Below are 16,239 nucleotides of genomic sequence, written 5' to 3' on the forward strand. Positions count from 1 at the left end.
TTTAGCATCACCAGAAGGAGGTCCACACTACCCACTTGACCTTTGCTGAGGCAGGGGGCGGTGAGGAAGGGACAACAGTTCTTTGAATGGTATTTGACTAGAGTGATTATTGTCTGAAAGTCTTCTTGTTAGACTTCCTTTTTCCTGGCCTTTTGTCTGGAGGGAACAGGCTTTCATTAAGCCTTTTGTTTCCCTCTGCACCTCTTGGTGTTTCCCCTGTTGCTGGCTTCTCCAAGTCCACAGTAGTTGAGGGAAAACAAAAACTCAGTGAACCACCGTGACATCTTTCCTTGGATTGTGAGTTTCCTACCAATCTACCTCCTTTTTCAGAGCTGTGTTATGCTTGTTTTATAGTATATAATTTTCAAGAATGTTTTACTAAGCAAGAGGAATAGGGAAAATACATCTGTTCCACCTTTCTAGAAGTGGAAGTCTCTGATTGCTTTTTTCAACTTGCACTTTGGGTTAAAGAATTCTGAACTCCAACTCCACTGTGTATCTCTTATATTTGATTGTCTAAAAATATATGAGTAAGTATTAAAATATTTTTGTTAAAGAAAAACTTAATTTGGTAAACGTAAATAGCTACTTTGGGGAGAAAAAAGATTAATTAAATAGAATTGACGTGAAAGGAATCACGACCACAGTTGAGGATTGTACAAAACAAGGTAATTTTGTGTAATAAATTTGAAGCTTTAAATTATCAGTGTTCTGGAAAATGAAATTACAGCAGACTTGTTCTAGGAATCTATAGTCAACCTGTAATAACCGGTATACAAAAAAAGAAATTGAAATGATTTCATAAAATTAAAATAGTCTGCACTATCTAATAGCTTTAAGGTTAGTTCTTTTTCACTTTCAAAAAACCTTTCAGTGTCATGCCATAGTGGTGATTGCAGAGCATTAAAAGATAAACTACCCAGTTCACTTAATGAAGCATGCATTGTCATAATAAAACTTGTCAAAGCTAGTTCCCCAAAACAGTTCCAACAAGATATGTATAGATATTTGATATTTCTGCAAAATTGCTTCTGTCAGTATAAGTTTGGAGGGCAGTGGATAAAAATTAAGCACTGTATGTATTTCTCCCCTGCCCTCCTCCTCTCTCTCATTTGTGCTTTAAAGTCCTTATTCTCCCACTTTGATCTATTTCTTGTTGTCTTTGTAACATACTCCACTGGCCTCCCAGCACACACCTACATGTCTGACCGGCTTCCTTGCCATCCATACATCATCAAGGTGAACTATCCTTTTTTCTACTGAGGACTGAGTTGAATCTTTCAGTCCGAATTAATGAGAGGGAAAATGTCATTTAATCTCCTGCTGCCCAGATACCTGGCACAAACCTGCTGTGATATAGTTCTGGGGATACCTAAATGGATTGAACCTCACTCCAGTACTTTTACCTGGAAAATCCCATGGATGGAGGAGCCTGGTAGGCTGCAGTCCATGAGGTCACTAAGAGTCGGACACGACTCAGCAACTTCACTTTCACTTTTCACTTTCATTCATTGGAAAAGGAAATGGCAATCCACTCCAGTGTTCTTGCCTGGAGAATCCCAGGGATAGAGGATCCTGGTAGGAGGCCGTCTATGGGGTTGCACGGAGTCGGACACGACTGAAGCGACTTAGCAGCAGCAGCAGCAAACAGATTGAAAGTAGAACTATTTTTCATATTCTTGTATCTTAGAAATTTTTGTTACCTGTGCTGTGGATGTTTCTCATTACTCAGCAAACAGTTATTAGGTACCTATCACTTTAGGGCTCTAAGAGAATTTTTAAGAGAAAAATGAAAGCAGCAGTTCAAGTAATGATACCATTTCATTTCAACGAAAGACCATCAACTTGGACTTAAGGTGTGGCTTTTATGTTTAGAAAAGCTTGATGATGTTAATTTTCTACAGGCAAATTTTAAGGAATATTGGTAAAAACAAAAAAAAAACTAGATAATTAGCCTGGGTTATTTATTAGAGAACAGTGAAGTGACACTACTCAGTTCAGTCGTATCCAACTCTTTGCTACCCCATGGAATGCAGCACGCCAGGCCTTGCTGTCCATCACCATCTCCTGGAGTTTACTCAGACACGTGTCCATTGAGTCGGTGATGCCATCCAACCATCTCATCCTCTGTTGTCCCCTTCTCCTGCCTTCAGTTATTCCCAGCATCAGGGTCTTTTCCAATGAGTCAGTTCTTCACATCAGGCACCCAAAGTATTGGAGTTTCAGCTTCAGCATCAGTCTTTCCAGTGAATATTCAGGACTGATTTCCTTTAGGATGGACTGGATCTTCTTGCAGTCCATGGGACTCTGAAGAGTCTTCTTCAAAAGCATCAATTCTTCGGTGCTCAGCTTTCTTTATAGTCCAACTCTCACATCCATCCATGACCACTGGAAAAACCAGAGCCTTGACTAGACGGACCTTTGTTGGCAAAGAAATGTCTCTGCTCTTAAATATACTGTCTAGGTTGGTCATAACTTTCCTTCCAAAGAGTAAGCGTCTTTTAATTTCATGGCTGCAGTCACCATCTGCAGTGATTTTTGGAGCCCCCCAAAAATAAAGTCTTTCACTGTTTCCATTGCTTGCCCATCTATTTCCCATGAAGTGATGGGACCAGATGCCATGATCTTAGTTTTCTGCATGTTGAGTTTTAAGCCAACTTTTTCATTCTCCTCTTTCACTTTCATCAACAGGCTCTTTAGTTCTTCTTTGCTTTCTTCCATAAGGGTGGTGTCACTTGCATATCAGAGGTTATTGCTATTTCTCCTGGCAATCTTGATTCCCGCTTGTGCTTCATCCAGCCCAGCATTTTTCATGATGTACTCTGCATATAAGTTAAATAAGCATGGTGACAATATGTAGCCTTGACATACTCCTGTCCCGATTTGGAACCAGTCTGTTGTTCCATGTCTAGTTCTAACTGTTGCTTCCTAACTTGAATACAGATTTCTCAGGAGGCAGATCAGATGGTTTGGTATTCCCATCACTTTAAAAATTTTCCACAGTTTGTTGAGATCCACACAGTCAAAGGCTTTGGCATAGTCAATAAAGCAGAAATAGATGTTTTTCTGGAACTCTTACTTTTTCGATGATCCAGCGGATGTTGGCAATTTGATCTCTGGTTCCTCTGCCTTTTCTAAAACCAGCTTGACCATCTGGAAGTTTACGATTCACATATTGCCAAATCCCGGCTTGGAGAGTTTTGAGCATTACTTTACTAGCATGTGAGATGAGTACAATTGTGTGGTAGTTTGAGCATTCTTTGGCATTGCCTTTCTTTGGGATTGGAATGAAAACTGACCTTTTCCAGTCCTGGGGCCACTGCTGAGATTTCCAAATTCACTAGCATATTGAGTGAAGCACTTCCACAGCATCATCTTTTAGGATTTGAAATAGCTCAACTGGAATTCCATCACCTCCACTAGCTTTGTTCGTAGTGATGTTTCCTAAGGCCCACTTGACGCATTCCAGGATGTCTGGCTCTAGGTCAGTGATCACACCATTGTGATTATCTGGGTCACGAAGATCTTTTTCATGTAGTTCTGTGTATTCTTGCCACCTCTTCTTAATATCTTCTGCTTCTGTTAGGTCCATACCATTTCTGTCCTTTATCGAGCCCATCTTTGCATGAAAAGTTCCCTTGGTATCTCTAATTTTCTTGAAGAGATCTCTAGTCTTTCCCATTCTGTTGTTTTCCTCTATTTCTTTGCATTGATCGCTGAGGAAGGCTTTCTTATCTCTCCTTACTAGTCTTTGGAACTCTGCATTCAAATGGGTATATCTTTCCTTTTCTCCCTTGCCTTTCCCTTCTCTTCTAGTGCTAGGCAAAAGTGAAAGTGAAAGTCACTGTTTCTTGTCAGACTCTTTGAGACTCCATGGACTATACAGGCCACTACAAATATGCTTCTTTGGGGAAATAATATTAATTTTATATGATTCATTATTACTTTATAACTTATAAAAATTGGATGATTGCTCTGGAGTAAGTTCAGAAGGCATTTACCATCTCATCAGTGGATCTACAGTTTCACAAATAAAACCGTTTGCTTTTTGTAAGCTTAGGAGTTAAAATACTTAGATAGGTCCACATCAATAAAAACCTCCATCATGAATCCCCTCTGACGTAAAATCTTCTAGTGTTGCATATGCAGATTTTTTAAAACAAGAATTTATTATCTACTTCTGTAGTGAGAAGTCTGACATGTCTGCCTGGGCTAAAATCAAGAGAGCAGGAAGGATATGTTCCTTTCCAGAGGTTCTTGAGTATCTGTGTCCCTACCTTTCCACCTTCTCGTGACCACTCGCACTGTTTGGCTCATGGCCCCCTCCCTCCACACAGATGATAATTGTACTTTTTCTTAAAGTGAAAATGAATGGATATAGTACTAAAATTTAAGCTTTGTCTGATTTTGTTAAGTTTTTTTAATATATATATATATGAAACAGTTGTATGGGTGCTTTACATGATTTTCTTCATTGTCACTGTAATATTTGTTTAGACCTGATGGCCAAAAGAAAGGAAGAAAATTTTTTCTCTCCTGAGAATGCCAAAAGACCAAGACAAGAAGAATTGGACGATTTTGATAAAGATGAATGTGATGAAGATGAATGTGCAGTTTCTTTCACTAATGGTACCTCTACTTTGGTGAGTGCAAAATTATAAAATTAATAACTTTTGATTGTCCTGTTTCTCCTGTCTGTTTTATATATCGTATTCTTAATTCAGTATCTGAAGCTGGGTCGCTAGCTGCAGAGGAAAAATAACATAAATTTTTAAAAGTGATGTAAAAATCACCTAATTTTGAAGTTCATGTTAATTTTTAGAAAAAATTAGTAGAAAAAACAATAAAACAAAGATGTAGTTCTTTGGAAAGGTCAGTAAAACTTACAAACCTCTACTAAGATTGACGAAAGGGAAAATGAGAGAAAACACAAACTACCAGTGTCAGGAATGAAACAGTGGATTTGACCATAGACTCTGCAAACAGCAAAAGGATAATAAGGAGACTTCCCTGGTGATCCAGTGGTTAAGACTCTGCCTGCCATCGCTGAGGACATGAGTTGGATCCACATGTGGCAGGACAGCTAAGCTTGTGTGCCACAGTTACTGAAACCTGTGCTTTCTGTAGAGCCCGTGCTCCACAACACGAGAAGCCATCTCAGTGAGAAGCCCTCACACCAGAACTAGAGTAGCCCCCCGCTCACTGCAACTAAATAAAAGCCTGGCACAGCAATGAAGACCCAGCGTACCCAAAAGTAAATTTTAAAAGAAAGGACGATAAGGGAATATTGTTAACAACTCTGCACACATAGATTAGCAGTTTAGAGTGGACCAATTCCTATAACAAGGAAATTTAATTCATCCTTTAAAAACTCCTAAAAAAGGTCTCTTCAGTTTCAGTTGGTTTGACTGAAGAATTGTACCAAATGTTTGGGTTTCAGGTTCAGATTAGCATTCAGCAGAGAATTCTTAGACTTGACGCCAAATATACAAACCATAAAATGAAAAACTGATAAATTAGACCTCATCAAAATTAAAAACTTTTCTTCTGCAAAGACCTTGTTATGAGGATGGAAAGTCAAGCTAGCAGAATATTTGCCAATCATGTATCCAACAAAGTACAAATATCTTGTTTGTATAAAGTGAAAGAAAGAAAGTGAAGTCGCTCAGTCGTGTCCGACTCTTTGCAACCCGTGGACTGTAGCCCACCAAGCTCCTCCATCCATGGGATTCTCCAGGCAAGAGTACTGTATAAAGAATTTTATAAAGAATATGTATAAAGAATTCTCAAAATTCGACAATTAAAAGCAAATTTCCAATTTGAAAATGCACAGAAGACATAAAGAGACATTTCACTGACAGGATGTACAGACGGCAGATACACACATGACATCATGTTCAGAATAACCTGTCATGAAAGTTAAGTCGCTCATTCGTGTCCAACTCTTTGTGACCCCGTGGACTGCAGCCCACCAGGCTCCTCTGTCCATGGGATTCTCCAGGCTAGGGTACTGGAGTGGGTTGCCATTTCCTTTTCCAGGGAATCTTCCCGACCCAGGGATCGAACCCAGGTCTCCCGCATTGCAGGCAGACACTTTAACCTCTGAGCCACCAGGGAAGCCCTGTCATGAGGGAAATGCAAACTAAGACCATGATGAAATACCACTGCACACCCATCAGAATGGCTACTTTTTTTTTTTTCTCTTAAATGACAATACCATATGCTGGCAAGGATGCAAAGAAAGTGGATCATTCATATATTGGTGGGAATGTAAAATGGTACAGTCACTCTGGAAAATAGTTTGGCAGTTTCTGTAAGAAATTTAGCATGTAACCATCTATCATATAACCCAGTATCTATCACAGAGAAAGGGTCTTCCCTGGTAGCTCAACTGGTTAAGAATCTGCCTGCAGTGCAGGAGACCCTGGTTCGATTCCTGGGTTGGGAAGATCCCCTGGAGAAGGGATGGGTTACCCACTCCAGTATTCTTGGGCTACCCCGGCGACTCAGATGGTAAAGAATCTGTCCGCAATGTGAGAGACCTGGGTTTGATCCCTGAATTGTGAAGATCCCCTGGAGGAGGGCATGGCAACCCACTCCAATATTCTTGCCTGGAGAATTCCCAGGGACAGAGGAGCCTGGCGGGCTACAGTGCATGGCGTCGCAAAGAGTCAGACACAACAGAGTGACTAAACATAGCACAGCATCACAGAGAAAAGAAGATCTATTTTCCCACAAAAATCTGTACATGAGTGTTCATAGCAGCTTTATTTTGTAATACTCAAAAACTGTATGACAATCCAGATGTCATACAGTGAGTGAGTAGTTAAACCTGCTATAGGATGTCTCTACCCTGAGATACTATTTAGCAGTAGAAAGCAGGGAACTGTGCACATAGACAGCAAAAGACAGTTAAGCTGAGTGAAGGAAAAAGCGCTTTTCCAAAGGTTACATTCTGTCTGATTCCATGTATATAGCATTCTTGAAATAACAGTGTCTCAGAAATGGAGAGCAGACCAGTGGGCCAGGGTAAAGGATGAGTGGGTGGGGAGGAATGAGGATGCGGCTCTAGAAGGACAATGTGACAGTTACTTGAGGATGAGGCTCTAGAAGGACAATGTGACAGTTACTTGTGATGGGAATATTTTGTGCGTCACTATCAAAATGAGCACCCTGGTGTGGTATTGTACCATAGTTTTCAAGATTTTACCTTTGGCAGAACCTGGGTAAAGGAGTCACAGGATTTCTCTGTATTATTTTTTATAACTACTTCTAAGTCTTCAATTAGATCAAAATAAACTGAAGACTTTTAAAAAGTCTTCAACCATGATTTCTACAGAATTCTGCTTGTTTTTGTTGCTATGTCATGTCCTACTCTTTTGTGACCTCATGGCCTGTAGCCTGCCAGGCTCCTCTGTCCATGGGATTTCTCAGGCAAGAACACTGGAGCGGGTTCCCATTTCCTTCTCCAGGAGATCTTCCCGACCCAGGGATCGAATTCGTGTCTCCTGAATTGGGAGACAGGTTCTTTACCATTGAGCCACCTGGGAAGCCACTCATATAAGGATGTAAATGTTCCCTGCTTTTTAATAAGCTGCTGTTTAGTGATAGAGAGCCAGAGATTTTTATAATAAATAACTTAAAAGTTGGAGACATTAAATGTTCTTCAAAAACATTTGGAAGGTTTGGTAAAATATAGTTGATTTATTTTCATATTTTAACTACAAAGTGTAACCACTGTGTATCAAACTCTTGGTTAAAACATATATGAACCATCTCTAATTTAATTATGACGTATTCTCAATATGGAAATTATAATTCTGTGCTCTCTCTGCAGTGGATACATCTAGCAATGTCTGAATATAATGTTTGGTTGTCACATCTGGGGTTGGAGGAGAGAGTGCTGCTGGCATCTGGTGGGTAGTGGCTAGAGATGCTGTTAAATATCCCACAATGCCAAAGATAGCCTCTCTCCAACAAAAACTGATGTGACTCAAGATGTTGGTATTGTCCATATTAAAAAAGAATCCTGTGAAATACTTGTTAGAACCTATAAGGACTTTAAAAATAGCAGTTAATCATATGAATTAATGTCACTTGCTCATTGATTGAAGGCCTCTCTAGTGGCTCAGTGGTAAAGAACCCACCTGCCAATGCAGGAGATGCAGGTTCAATCCCTTGGTCGGGAAGATTCGGTGGAGAAGGAAATGGCAACCTACTCCTGTATTATTGCATGGACAGAGGAGCCTGGCAGGCTACAGTTCATGGGGTCTCAAAGAGTTGGATACAACTTAATGACTGAGCATGCTCTTACTCATTGATTGAAATTAACATTTAAAATTGTACTTTCTATAACTTTTTTCATTGATGGCACTGCTGATCTTTCTCCTGCTAACAAACAGTTGGATGATTGTAGTGATTGAATTAGATTGATTGTTTTCTCTCATTTTTTAAAATTCATAGACAGCAGCAGAAGTTGGAATAATTGAGAGTATTCAGCTCAAAAACTTCATGTGTCATTCGATGCTTGGACCCTTTAAGTTTGGTTCTAATGTCAACTTTGTTGTTGGCAATAATGGAAGTAAGTGCTTTTGCCTTCCTTCTTCTTTGACTTTGAGCAGTACATTGAAGTCAGAATGCTTTAACTTTTTTAAATAGGTGCCTATTAGTGCTGATACAGCTAAGTTTTAGATCTCTGGTTTGTGGTCATGAATTTTTCAGTATTTGCTGCCAGTCTACACTTTAAGAAAATAATGAATTAACTCTGGGTTCATTATGCAAGAGGAATAAACCTTTCTTTCATGTTGTTTTGCCACTTTATTTTTTTAATTAAAGGATAATTGCTTTAAAGAATTTTGTGGTTTTCAATCAAACATGAACAAGAATCAGCCATAGGTACACCCATGTCCCCACCCCTCTCTCCCAAATCTCCCTTCCAACTCCCTCCCAATCCCACTCTTCTAGAATGCGTAGTGATTTGAATCTATGTACCTTGGAATTCATACCATAGAAGAGTGGGCAAGCTATCCTCATTGCCGTTGAGACAGTCCTGTGTCTTGTATCTATTAAATGTTGTAACAGCATGAATGAAGTGCCATGGGAATCCAAACAAGAAAGAAATGAATTCTCACTCATGTGGCCAATGAAAGCTTTAAAAAGAGATGGTGTTTGTGGTGGTACTTGAATAAAAATGAAAGATCTTTTAGATCTTCTGGGGAAGAAGTAGCTGAGACATAGAGGAATACATAGGAGTTGGAAAGACGAGTTAGGCAGCCTTTGTGGTGAACCATGTTGGCTGCTTAACTGAGCCAGTAGAGAGGGAGAGGAGCTTGCCAGGGTCCAGGGATGGTGGTCGTGCTAGAACATGGAACTAGTACAGATAGCCCCGTGGTCTGTTTAGTTGTTCTTTGTTTTCCCTCCTCTGTTAGTTCAAGAGGAAAGTGTTTTCAGAAGGAGAGAATAGACAAAAGGACCAGAGCTATGGGGAGGTCAAACAGGACAAGTAGTAAAGACAGACCGGTAGGTTCTGCAGTTAGAGCTTAACATTCGAAATAGTGAAGGTGTTAATCTAATGCAGGTGGTGGAAACTGTGAATTTGGAAATGAAGAAAAAGGAGAGAGTTAGTATAGGAACTCAAAAGACATCCCAGGAACTAAATTGGGTTAACTCTTGTATACTTGGTTTAATTTAGAGTATGTTGTGAAAGATGATGAGTTAATAAGAGTTGATCTCTTTGGTTGATTGTGGAGTTGAGAAAATGGTTATCATATTCTGGGTAACTGTTACAGATTTTGCTGTTTTAGCTTGCGATATTTTTTGTCTGTTAGGAGTAAAAAAGTATACTCTTTAAAGAGTGAGCAAATGAATAATACTCAAATTAGGAATAATAATTGTCAAAATATCGCAAAATATACAAAATCTGTCTATACGACTGGTAGTTTTTCATATTTAAATTCATTTATTCAGCAAATATGTGAGTGCCTATTATGGGCTTATATTGGAGATAGCCACTGAGTTAAGGTAAGGTCCTGTCCCTGTGGAGCTTGCAATCAGGGTCAAAAATAGTTTTGGGCTTCTGAGAATTTATGGGAAAAGAAAAATCCTAATTTTAATTAAATTAGGATGTAAGAAACATTAGATGAGTTAAATGTATTTGGGTTAATTAGAAAGATAAGTTCATTTAATATCTGACAGGTCAAGATGATACTGTAAATTTTAGGTTGGAAAGTTATCAACCAGTTTTTTCCATTTCTGGCAAAAATTTGATTCCTGAAATATATTGATTTTTTTTTTCTAATAGCAGCAGCTAAATATTTCATGATATATACAACTTTTTGTTTTTGGCACTGGAAGAAAACTATAATTGAAGTGTAACACTTCCTTTCAGGGTTAGACTATTTCACATCTTCTCTGAGAAATATTTTTACATCAAATTGTAGAAATCATAGTTCTCCCTCTCTAATGCATGTGATTTCTTCAACACCTGTTATTTAGGTGGCAAGAGTGCGGTGCTCACAGCTCTCATAGTTGGTCTTGGTGGAAAAGCTATCACTACTAATCGAGGATCTTCTTTAAAAGGTTTTGTGAAGGATGGACAGAAGTAAGTGTTGGCTTTCTACGTGTATCTTTCAGTTCTTTAATAAGAAGCAGCTTTAGATTCCCAATTCATGTAGACATTGTCAGAAATGAATTGGCTTCCTGGAAGTGGAACAGAGGTGTCAGGTGTCATATCTTTTCATTCCTTTCTCTTCCCCACTGTTGCCTCTTTATCTCTCCTGACAGAATGCTTATGTCACTTAATGCCATGCACCTCCCCCAGACACTTGTTTCCTTTACCTTTATGGAAGAATGAGGAGTGATAAATTTGTGTACTTCCATTTAAAGGAATATTTATGAACATGGGACTTTAAATTTTTTTGGCCGCATAGCATGCAGGACCTTACCCCAACCAGGGATCGAGCTGCTGCCCTCTACAGGAAGTGCAGAGCCTTATCCACTGGACCACCAGGACTTCTCTGGCTCTTGTCCCAAATCCAGCTTCAGCAAGTACATGTTGATACCACGTGAGCTAGAGCAGAACTAGTAACGAGTCAAGGTGTCCCTAAACAGAACTCCAACTCTCTTAAGAATTCAAAAAAAAGTATTCCATTCTGTCTCTCATTTTGTATGCTTTACTCAGATGGTTCACCAGTGAATTTGGTGTGAGGGCTATAATCATAAACCTCTTTGTGGTTCATCCTGACCTTTGTGAATGGTTATATAACAACCATGTGTGGCTTTATGTTTGTGTTTCTTTCACTGAATGTTTGTGTTACATTCACCGTCACCTAACTGTATATTAATTGCCTGGTTTGCATCATCGTAGACTCGTGGCCCTTTGTCCATTAGGAGCTCTTGTCAGGCTGATATCCTTATTCTTTTTAGTTCAGCCTCAGAAAACCCTGACGGGATCCTCATTTCTCCTATGAACTGGATGTCCTAGACTCTGTCATCCCAGCTCCCACAGTGAGGCGTCTCCCACTGCTTGTTTCTCCCTCACATACTCGGTGCCCAAGGACTTCTGGAACTTTGATAATTAACAGTGATTGTCTTTTTGTCCCCCTTGTAACTGACTTTCCTTCTGCTCAGTGTTATATCGATTTAACTTCCCCCATTTTCCATTTGATTTCTAAAAAACAGAATGGGGACGTGATGTGAATCAGGATTGCAGGTTTCTTATGTATTTCTCAGAAACCTTAGGAATCTTACCCCTAAAGCTAAGGTTCCAAGTGGACTTAGGAAGAGGAAGGAAAAGATACACAGAAAATTGTTTCCCGTGCTGTATGGCCTTGGAAAGGAACTACTTGAAAACAATTCTCCAGCATGTTTTCTGCCTCTCCTGACTGTATTTGGGCTCCAGTCTGGCAAGGTCTTCTCTCCCACAGTCTCCAAAGAAAATAATGTCTGAAGTCAAAAGTTAGCTATTTGAACACTTCAAAGTTAATGGTCTCAACTGTGTTTCAGTTCAAGTTATCCAAATATTTACCTAGTCTACCTAGCTGGATAACCCATTGATCTTTCACATAGAAACCTCAGGAAGAAATTTTTTATTCTGTACCATTAAATGTTTTATGTCTCCATTAAAGATTAAAAAATTTTTTTCCATATGAGAAGTACCTAGACCCAAGCAGAAGCTTCTTTCTGAGATTTGTCCTTGGAATGCCATTAAAAAAAGAAAGATGGATAAAGGCTAGTTTGTACAAATCACCACCATTGAAGGACACAGCTGCCTGTAGATAGGAACATTAAAATATTTTAAACAGAGGTAATAACAGCTAAAAGCTTTGACCTGAGCTCAGTCTGCTTTGTACTGACCTTGTCTGAAAAAGTAGCTAAAAACAGCTTTTCCAAACCCATTCCTACTCCTCTTGTCCTTGTCTTCCTCATTTAAAACACTCGGTGGCTATAAAATTTCTCTAATTTTATAATCTCTGATTCTGTTACCACTTTTTTTTTTAAACAGAATTAGCTCCCTGAGTATTATCTTTTTGTTTTGTGTCTAAAATCTGTGTGGCTATTCCATCGTTCTGAGGGTGCCTGTCATTCAGGCACAGGTTTAAGGTGGTCCTCAGGACTCCCCCTCCCCCCATCTGAAGCACTCCACTTGTGACACTTGAGCTCCAGGCTGCCTTTGTAGAGGGTTCCAACCTTCCTTAGAGATGCTTACCTAAGATGGTTAGGAGAAGCCAGAGGACTGACTGTGCCTAGAGGCTCTTTACCTGGGGCTCCGCCCTCTGATCATCCAGCGAGGCTTTGCAGTAGTAAAGATATGTCTCCTCCTCTCGGAGAGACCAAAGTCTCAGACCCATAGCCCTTCACATTCTTCAGCAGGTTCAGTTCACTATTCCCTCCCTCAGCCTTCCTAATCCTAGTCCTGGGATCTAGGCACCAGGCCAGTTTTTGACATCAGCTGTAGCATTGGGGGAGTGGGTTATGGAGGGATACTACACATGCCTGATTGATTTAGTCAAGTTTACAGAACGTACTGCAGATTAGCTAGCCACCCAGAGAAGGAACAGGTGTGTCCTTATTCTACATGGCATTTTCCATGTTCCTTGTGCCTCGTTTCCATCAATACACAATGCTGGAGTCACCTCTGTACAGATAAGGGTCTCCTGAAGCCAAGAAAGAAGCCACAGCCCCCTGGAGAAGGAAATGGCAACCCACTCCTGTATTCTTCCCTGGGAAATCCCACAGACAGAGGAACCTGGCAGGCTATAATCCACCGGGTTGCAAAAGACCTGGACATGACTTAGTGACTAAACAACCGCCACCCTACATTCTCTGCACTTCAGTTGCGTTTTCCTTTGGGGACCTCCAACATGCACTTCCCTTTTCCACTGTAAGTAGCATTAGCGGTCCTGTGCTCTTTCTACATCATCTTCCTTCATGGCCCACCTCCCTGGTGATTGTAAGCCACACTTCCCAAGTTTGTAACCTTTATATGTGCAGGTGTATAAAATAAGACATATATGTGGAGAAGCACACAAAAGTAAAAAAAAAAAAAAAACTTCAGGTTTCCCTTCTTACCAGGACCAGAGATATGTGCCATCTGTTGTTCTGGGTTTGAAAATGGTAACCTCTTACATTTTTCCTCTTTCACTGTTGTTCCTTTCTTTTTCTGTTTTAAGCCACTTGGATCTTTTCTTATCATTGGGGATTTTCTGTGACTTATTTATTAATTACTTTCACAGTCCCTCATTGCTACAGCATCAAGAGGTAAATGTCTGATAAAGCTGTATTTTCCTTGTTCTCATATTTTATGGCCACATTGTGTCCCATTCTCTTCTACCCACTTTGACATGGGCCTTCTCTCCTTCATCCCATGTATAGGATTTGCTTAGCTAGTTTTTAATTATTTTTATCCCGAGAAAGTTGTTCGGTGCATAGCTATAGATTCCGTGTGTTGTAGAAGGTCAGTTCTGGATCCTGTAGCCATCTTGAACCAAAACCCCTAGAAATTCTAATTTTGACAGGAACTTCAGTGACTTCTTTGTGGGAGTGACATCTTATATGAGAAAATAGTTTTTGTTAAAAAGAGCTTTATTATAGCATTTTCATAAATTTCACTTGTCAAAAGTGTATAGTTTGAGTTTTAAATATGTAAAAATCTTCATGATGATAAATAAAAAGTAGTTTTTGGATCCCCCCCAAAAAATGAAGCCACAGCCTTAGGGCGGCACTGCGTATGCTTGTGGTGTGTGCGCGCTCGTGTGCTGTCATTCTGGAGGAGCTCTCCCTGATCGTTCCTCTTCTCACTGAAGGGTCTCTCTAGGGACAGACACTGGGCTCTATGGCTCTTGACCCAAATTCCACACCAGCCACGTTAGTAGGTGGGGAGACAGCAGTCAGTCCCAGAGCAGGTATTCTGTTTCCTTATATAGGTTTTCTGAGCAGTCATTATGAAGGGTATTTTTTGTAAGCCTTAAATGTTTTTAAATAACTTGCCTTTCTTATGAATTCATATGGTAGTGGGATATAAGTGTCTACAAAGCTCTCACAATAGTAAAAATAGCTTTCAAATGCAAGGAGTGGCCCAGAAGGAAAATAAAGTTGGTATTTGCAAATCAAGGGAGGTATCACTTTATTTTTAAAAATGTTTTCATGAGTTACAAATATTTTTGGCTTTATGTTGTAGGCCAGATACCTTTCTCCTATCATAGATTTTAGCTGATAGTTTTCAACCTTGACTTTTCATTAGAATTACCGCAGAGTGCTTTAAAAGCTCATTAATTAGAACTTTTCAGGAGCACATCTGTCTTAGTTAGATACTGATTGCTATTTCCGGTTAAAAACGTACACACCCCAAGCCACTCAGGGTATCTTGAGAAGAGATAGATCATAAAGATGTAGGATGTATATCTTGGAAGCTGCAGGGAGGAAGCATAATTGGATCAGGAGTGACTGGAACTGAGAAACTGAGAACCAAAGATCGTCGCTCTCTGGGTCTTTCTGTTCTGTGTCTCTGGCTCTTTGTGTCTGTTTCTGGATCTGTGTCTTCCTTCCTTCGTCAGGCTTATGCTTACAGCTCTTCCTTTCCACTACTTCCCTCCCTCTCCTCAATGGCTGCACTTTTTTAAAAACATTTTATTTTATATTGAAGTATAACTGATTAACAACGTTGTGGTAGTTTCCAGTGCACAGCAGAGGGACTCAGCCATACATATACATGTGTCCATTCTCCCCCAAACTCCTCTGCCATTCAGGCTGCCACATCACATTGAACAGAGTTTCCCATGCTGTACAGCATGCCCTTCTTGGTTATCCATTTTAAATATAGCAGTGTGTACATGTCCCTGACTATCCCTTTCCCCCACCCTTCCCTCCTGGTAACCATCAATTCATTCTCTAAACCTTATTATCTTTTCTTACTGCTATGTGGCAAAAGTTCTGACTTACCCTTTCTGTGAGAGTGTAATCCTTTGTGGGGGGAGGAAGGGGTCCAGACTTCAAACAGATGTTGCATTTTAAATCCAAGCCTCTACAAGCCAGACATTCACCTGTCACCATACTTACACATGTATCCATTCTCCCCCAAACTCCCCTCCCATCCAGGCTGAGCGGCCTTCTCTTCTGTGCTGTACTCTCCCGCCTTCCCTCTTCTTACAGGCATGCAGGTGTGTGACTATTTTTACCTACCCTGGAGCCTGTGTGCTCTTTCTTAGTCTTCTTGCTATTCTGTATCTCCTTGTTCATGTGTGTGGGGCTGCCCTTGAAAGGAAGTGCTCTTGAGTTCTCTATGTCTCTGATTCATGGCCAGTATCCGTGATTCAGTGTCGTTCTCTGTCCAGGTGGTTTCCCAAGAACTTAACTGTTCTATGTTCTGCTTCTCTCTGTAGTCTCTGCAGACTTTGTACTTGTCAGAACATAGCGCCCCAAATTGATCTCTAGTCCCAGAGTCCTCAGAACTTTGTAGCTCCAAGGAATTACCTCCTTAACGCTTGATTGAGTCTGAATTTGAGTTTGTTTTTAAAACTTGTGATTTTAAAATAATTTTAGATTTACACAAGTGCTGCAAAGCTAGTACAGTTTTCCTATAGCCTTTACCCAATTTCCTTTAATGTTGACATCTTAAATACCTGAGGTACTTTTATCAAAGTACTGTGTGGTTAACATTGGTATATTATTATTAACTAGACTACAGACTGTACTTGAGCTTTACTAATTTTTCTTAATTTGAATTTTAAAGAAGAGTATCTG

The 16,239-nt window shown here is 39.9% G+C and overlaps 1 protein-coding gene across 1 annotated transcript in view; it reads left to right on the forward strand.

Annotated features, from left to right (window-relative positions):
- Positions 1-16,239, forward strand: part of SMC6 (structural maintenance of chromosomes 6) — a 75,050-nt gene that overhangs the window by 7,020 nt on the left and 51,791 nt on the right. Inside the window, exons 2-4 of the mRNA XM_019970670.2 lie at positions 4,498-4,643; positions 8,464-8,581; positions 10,495-10,600. Coding sequence (XP_019826229.1) covers positions 4,503-4,643; positions 8,464-8,581; positions 10,495-10,600 — 365 coding nt within the window. The 5' untranslated portion in view covers positions 4,498-4,502. The remainder of the gene's footprint in view (positions 1-4,497; positions 4,644-8,463; positions 8,582-10,494; positions 10,601-16,239) is intronic.

Source organism: Bos indicus, chromosome 11 (genome assembly GCF_029378745.1).
Source record: "Bos indicus isolate NIAB-ARS_2022 breed Sahiwal x Tharparkar chromosome 11, NIAB-ARS_B.indTharparkar_mat_pri_1.0, whole genome shotgun sequence".
NCBI classification, from domain to species: domain Eukaryota; kingdom Metazoa; phylum Chordata; class Mammalia; order Artiodactyla; family Bovidae; genus Bos; species Bos indicus.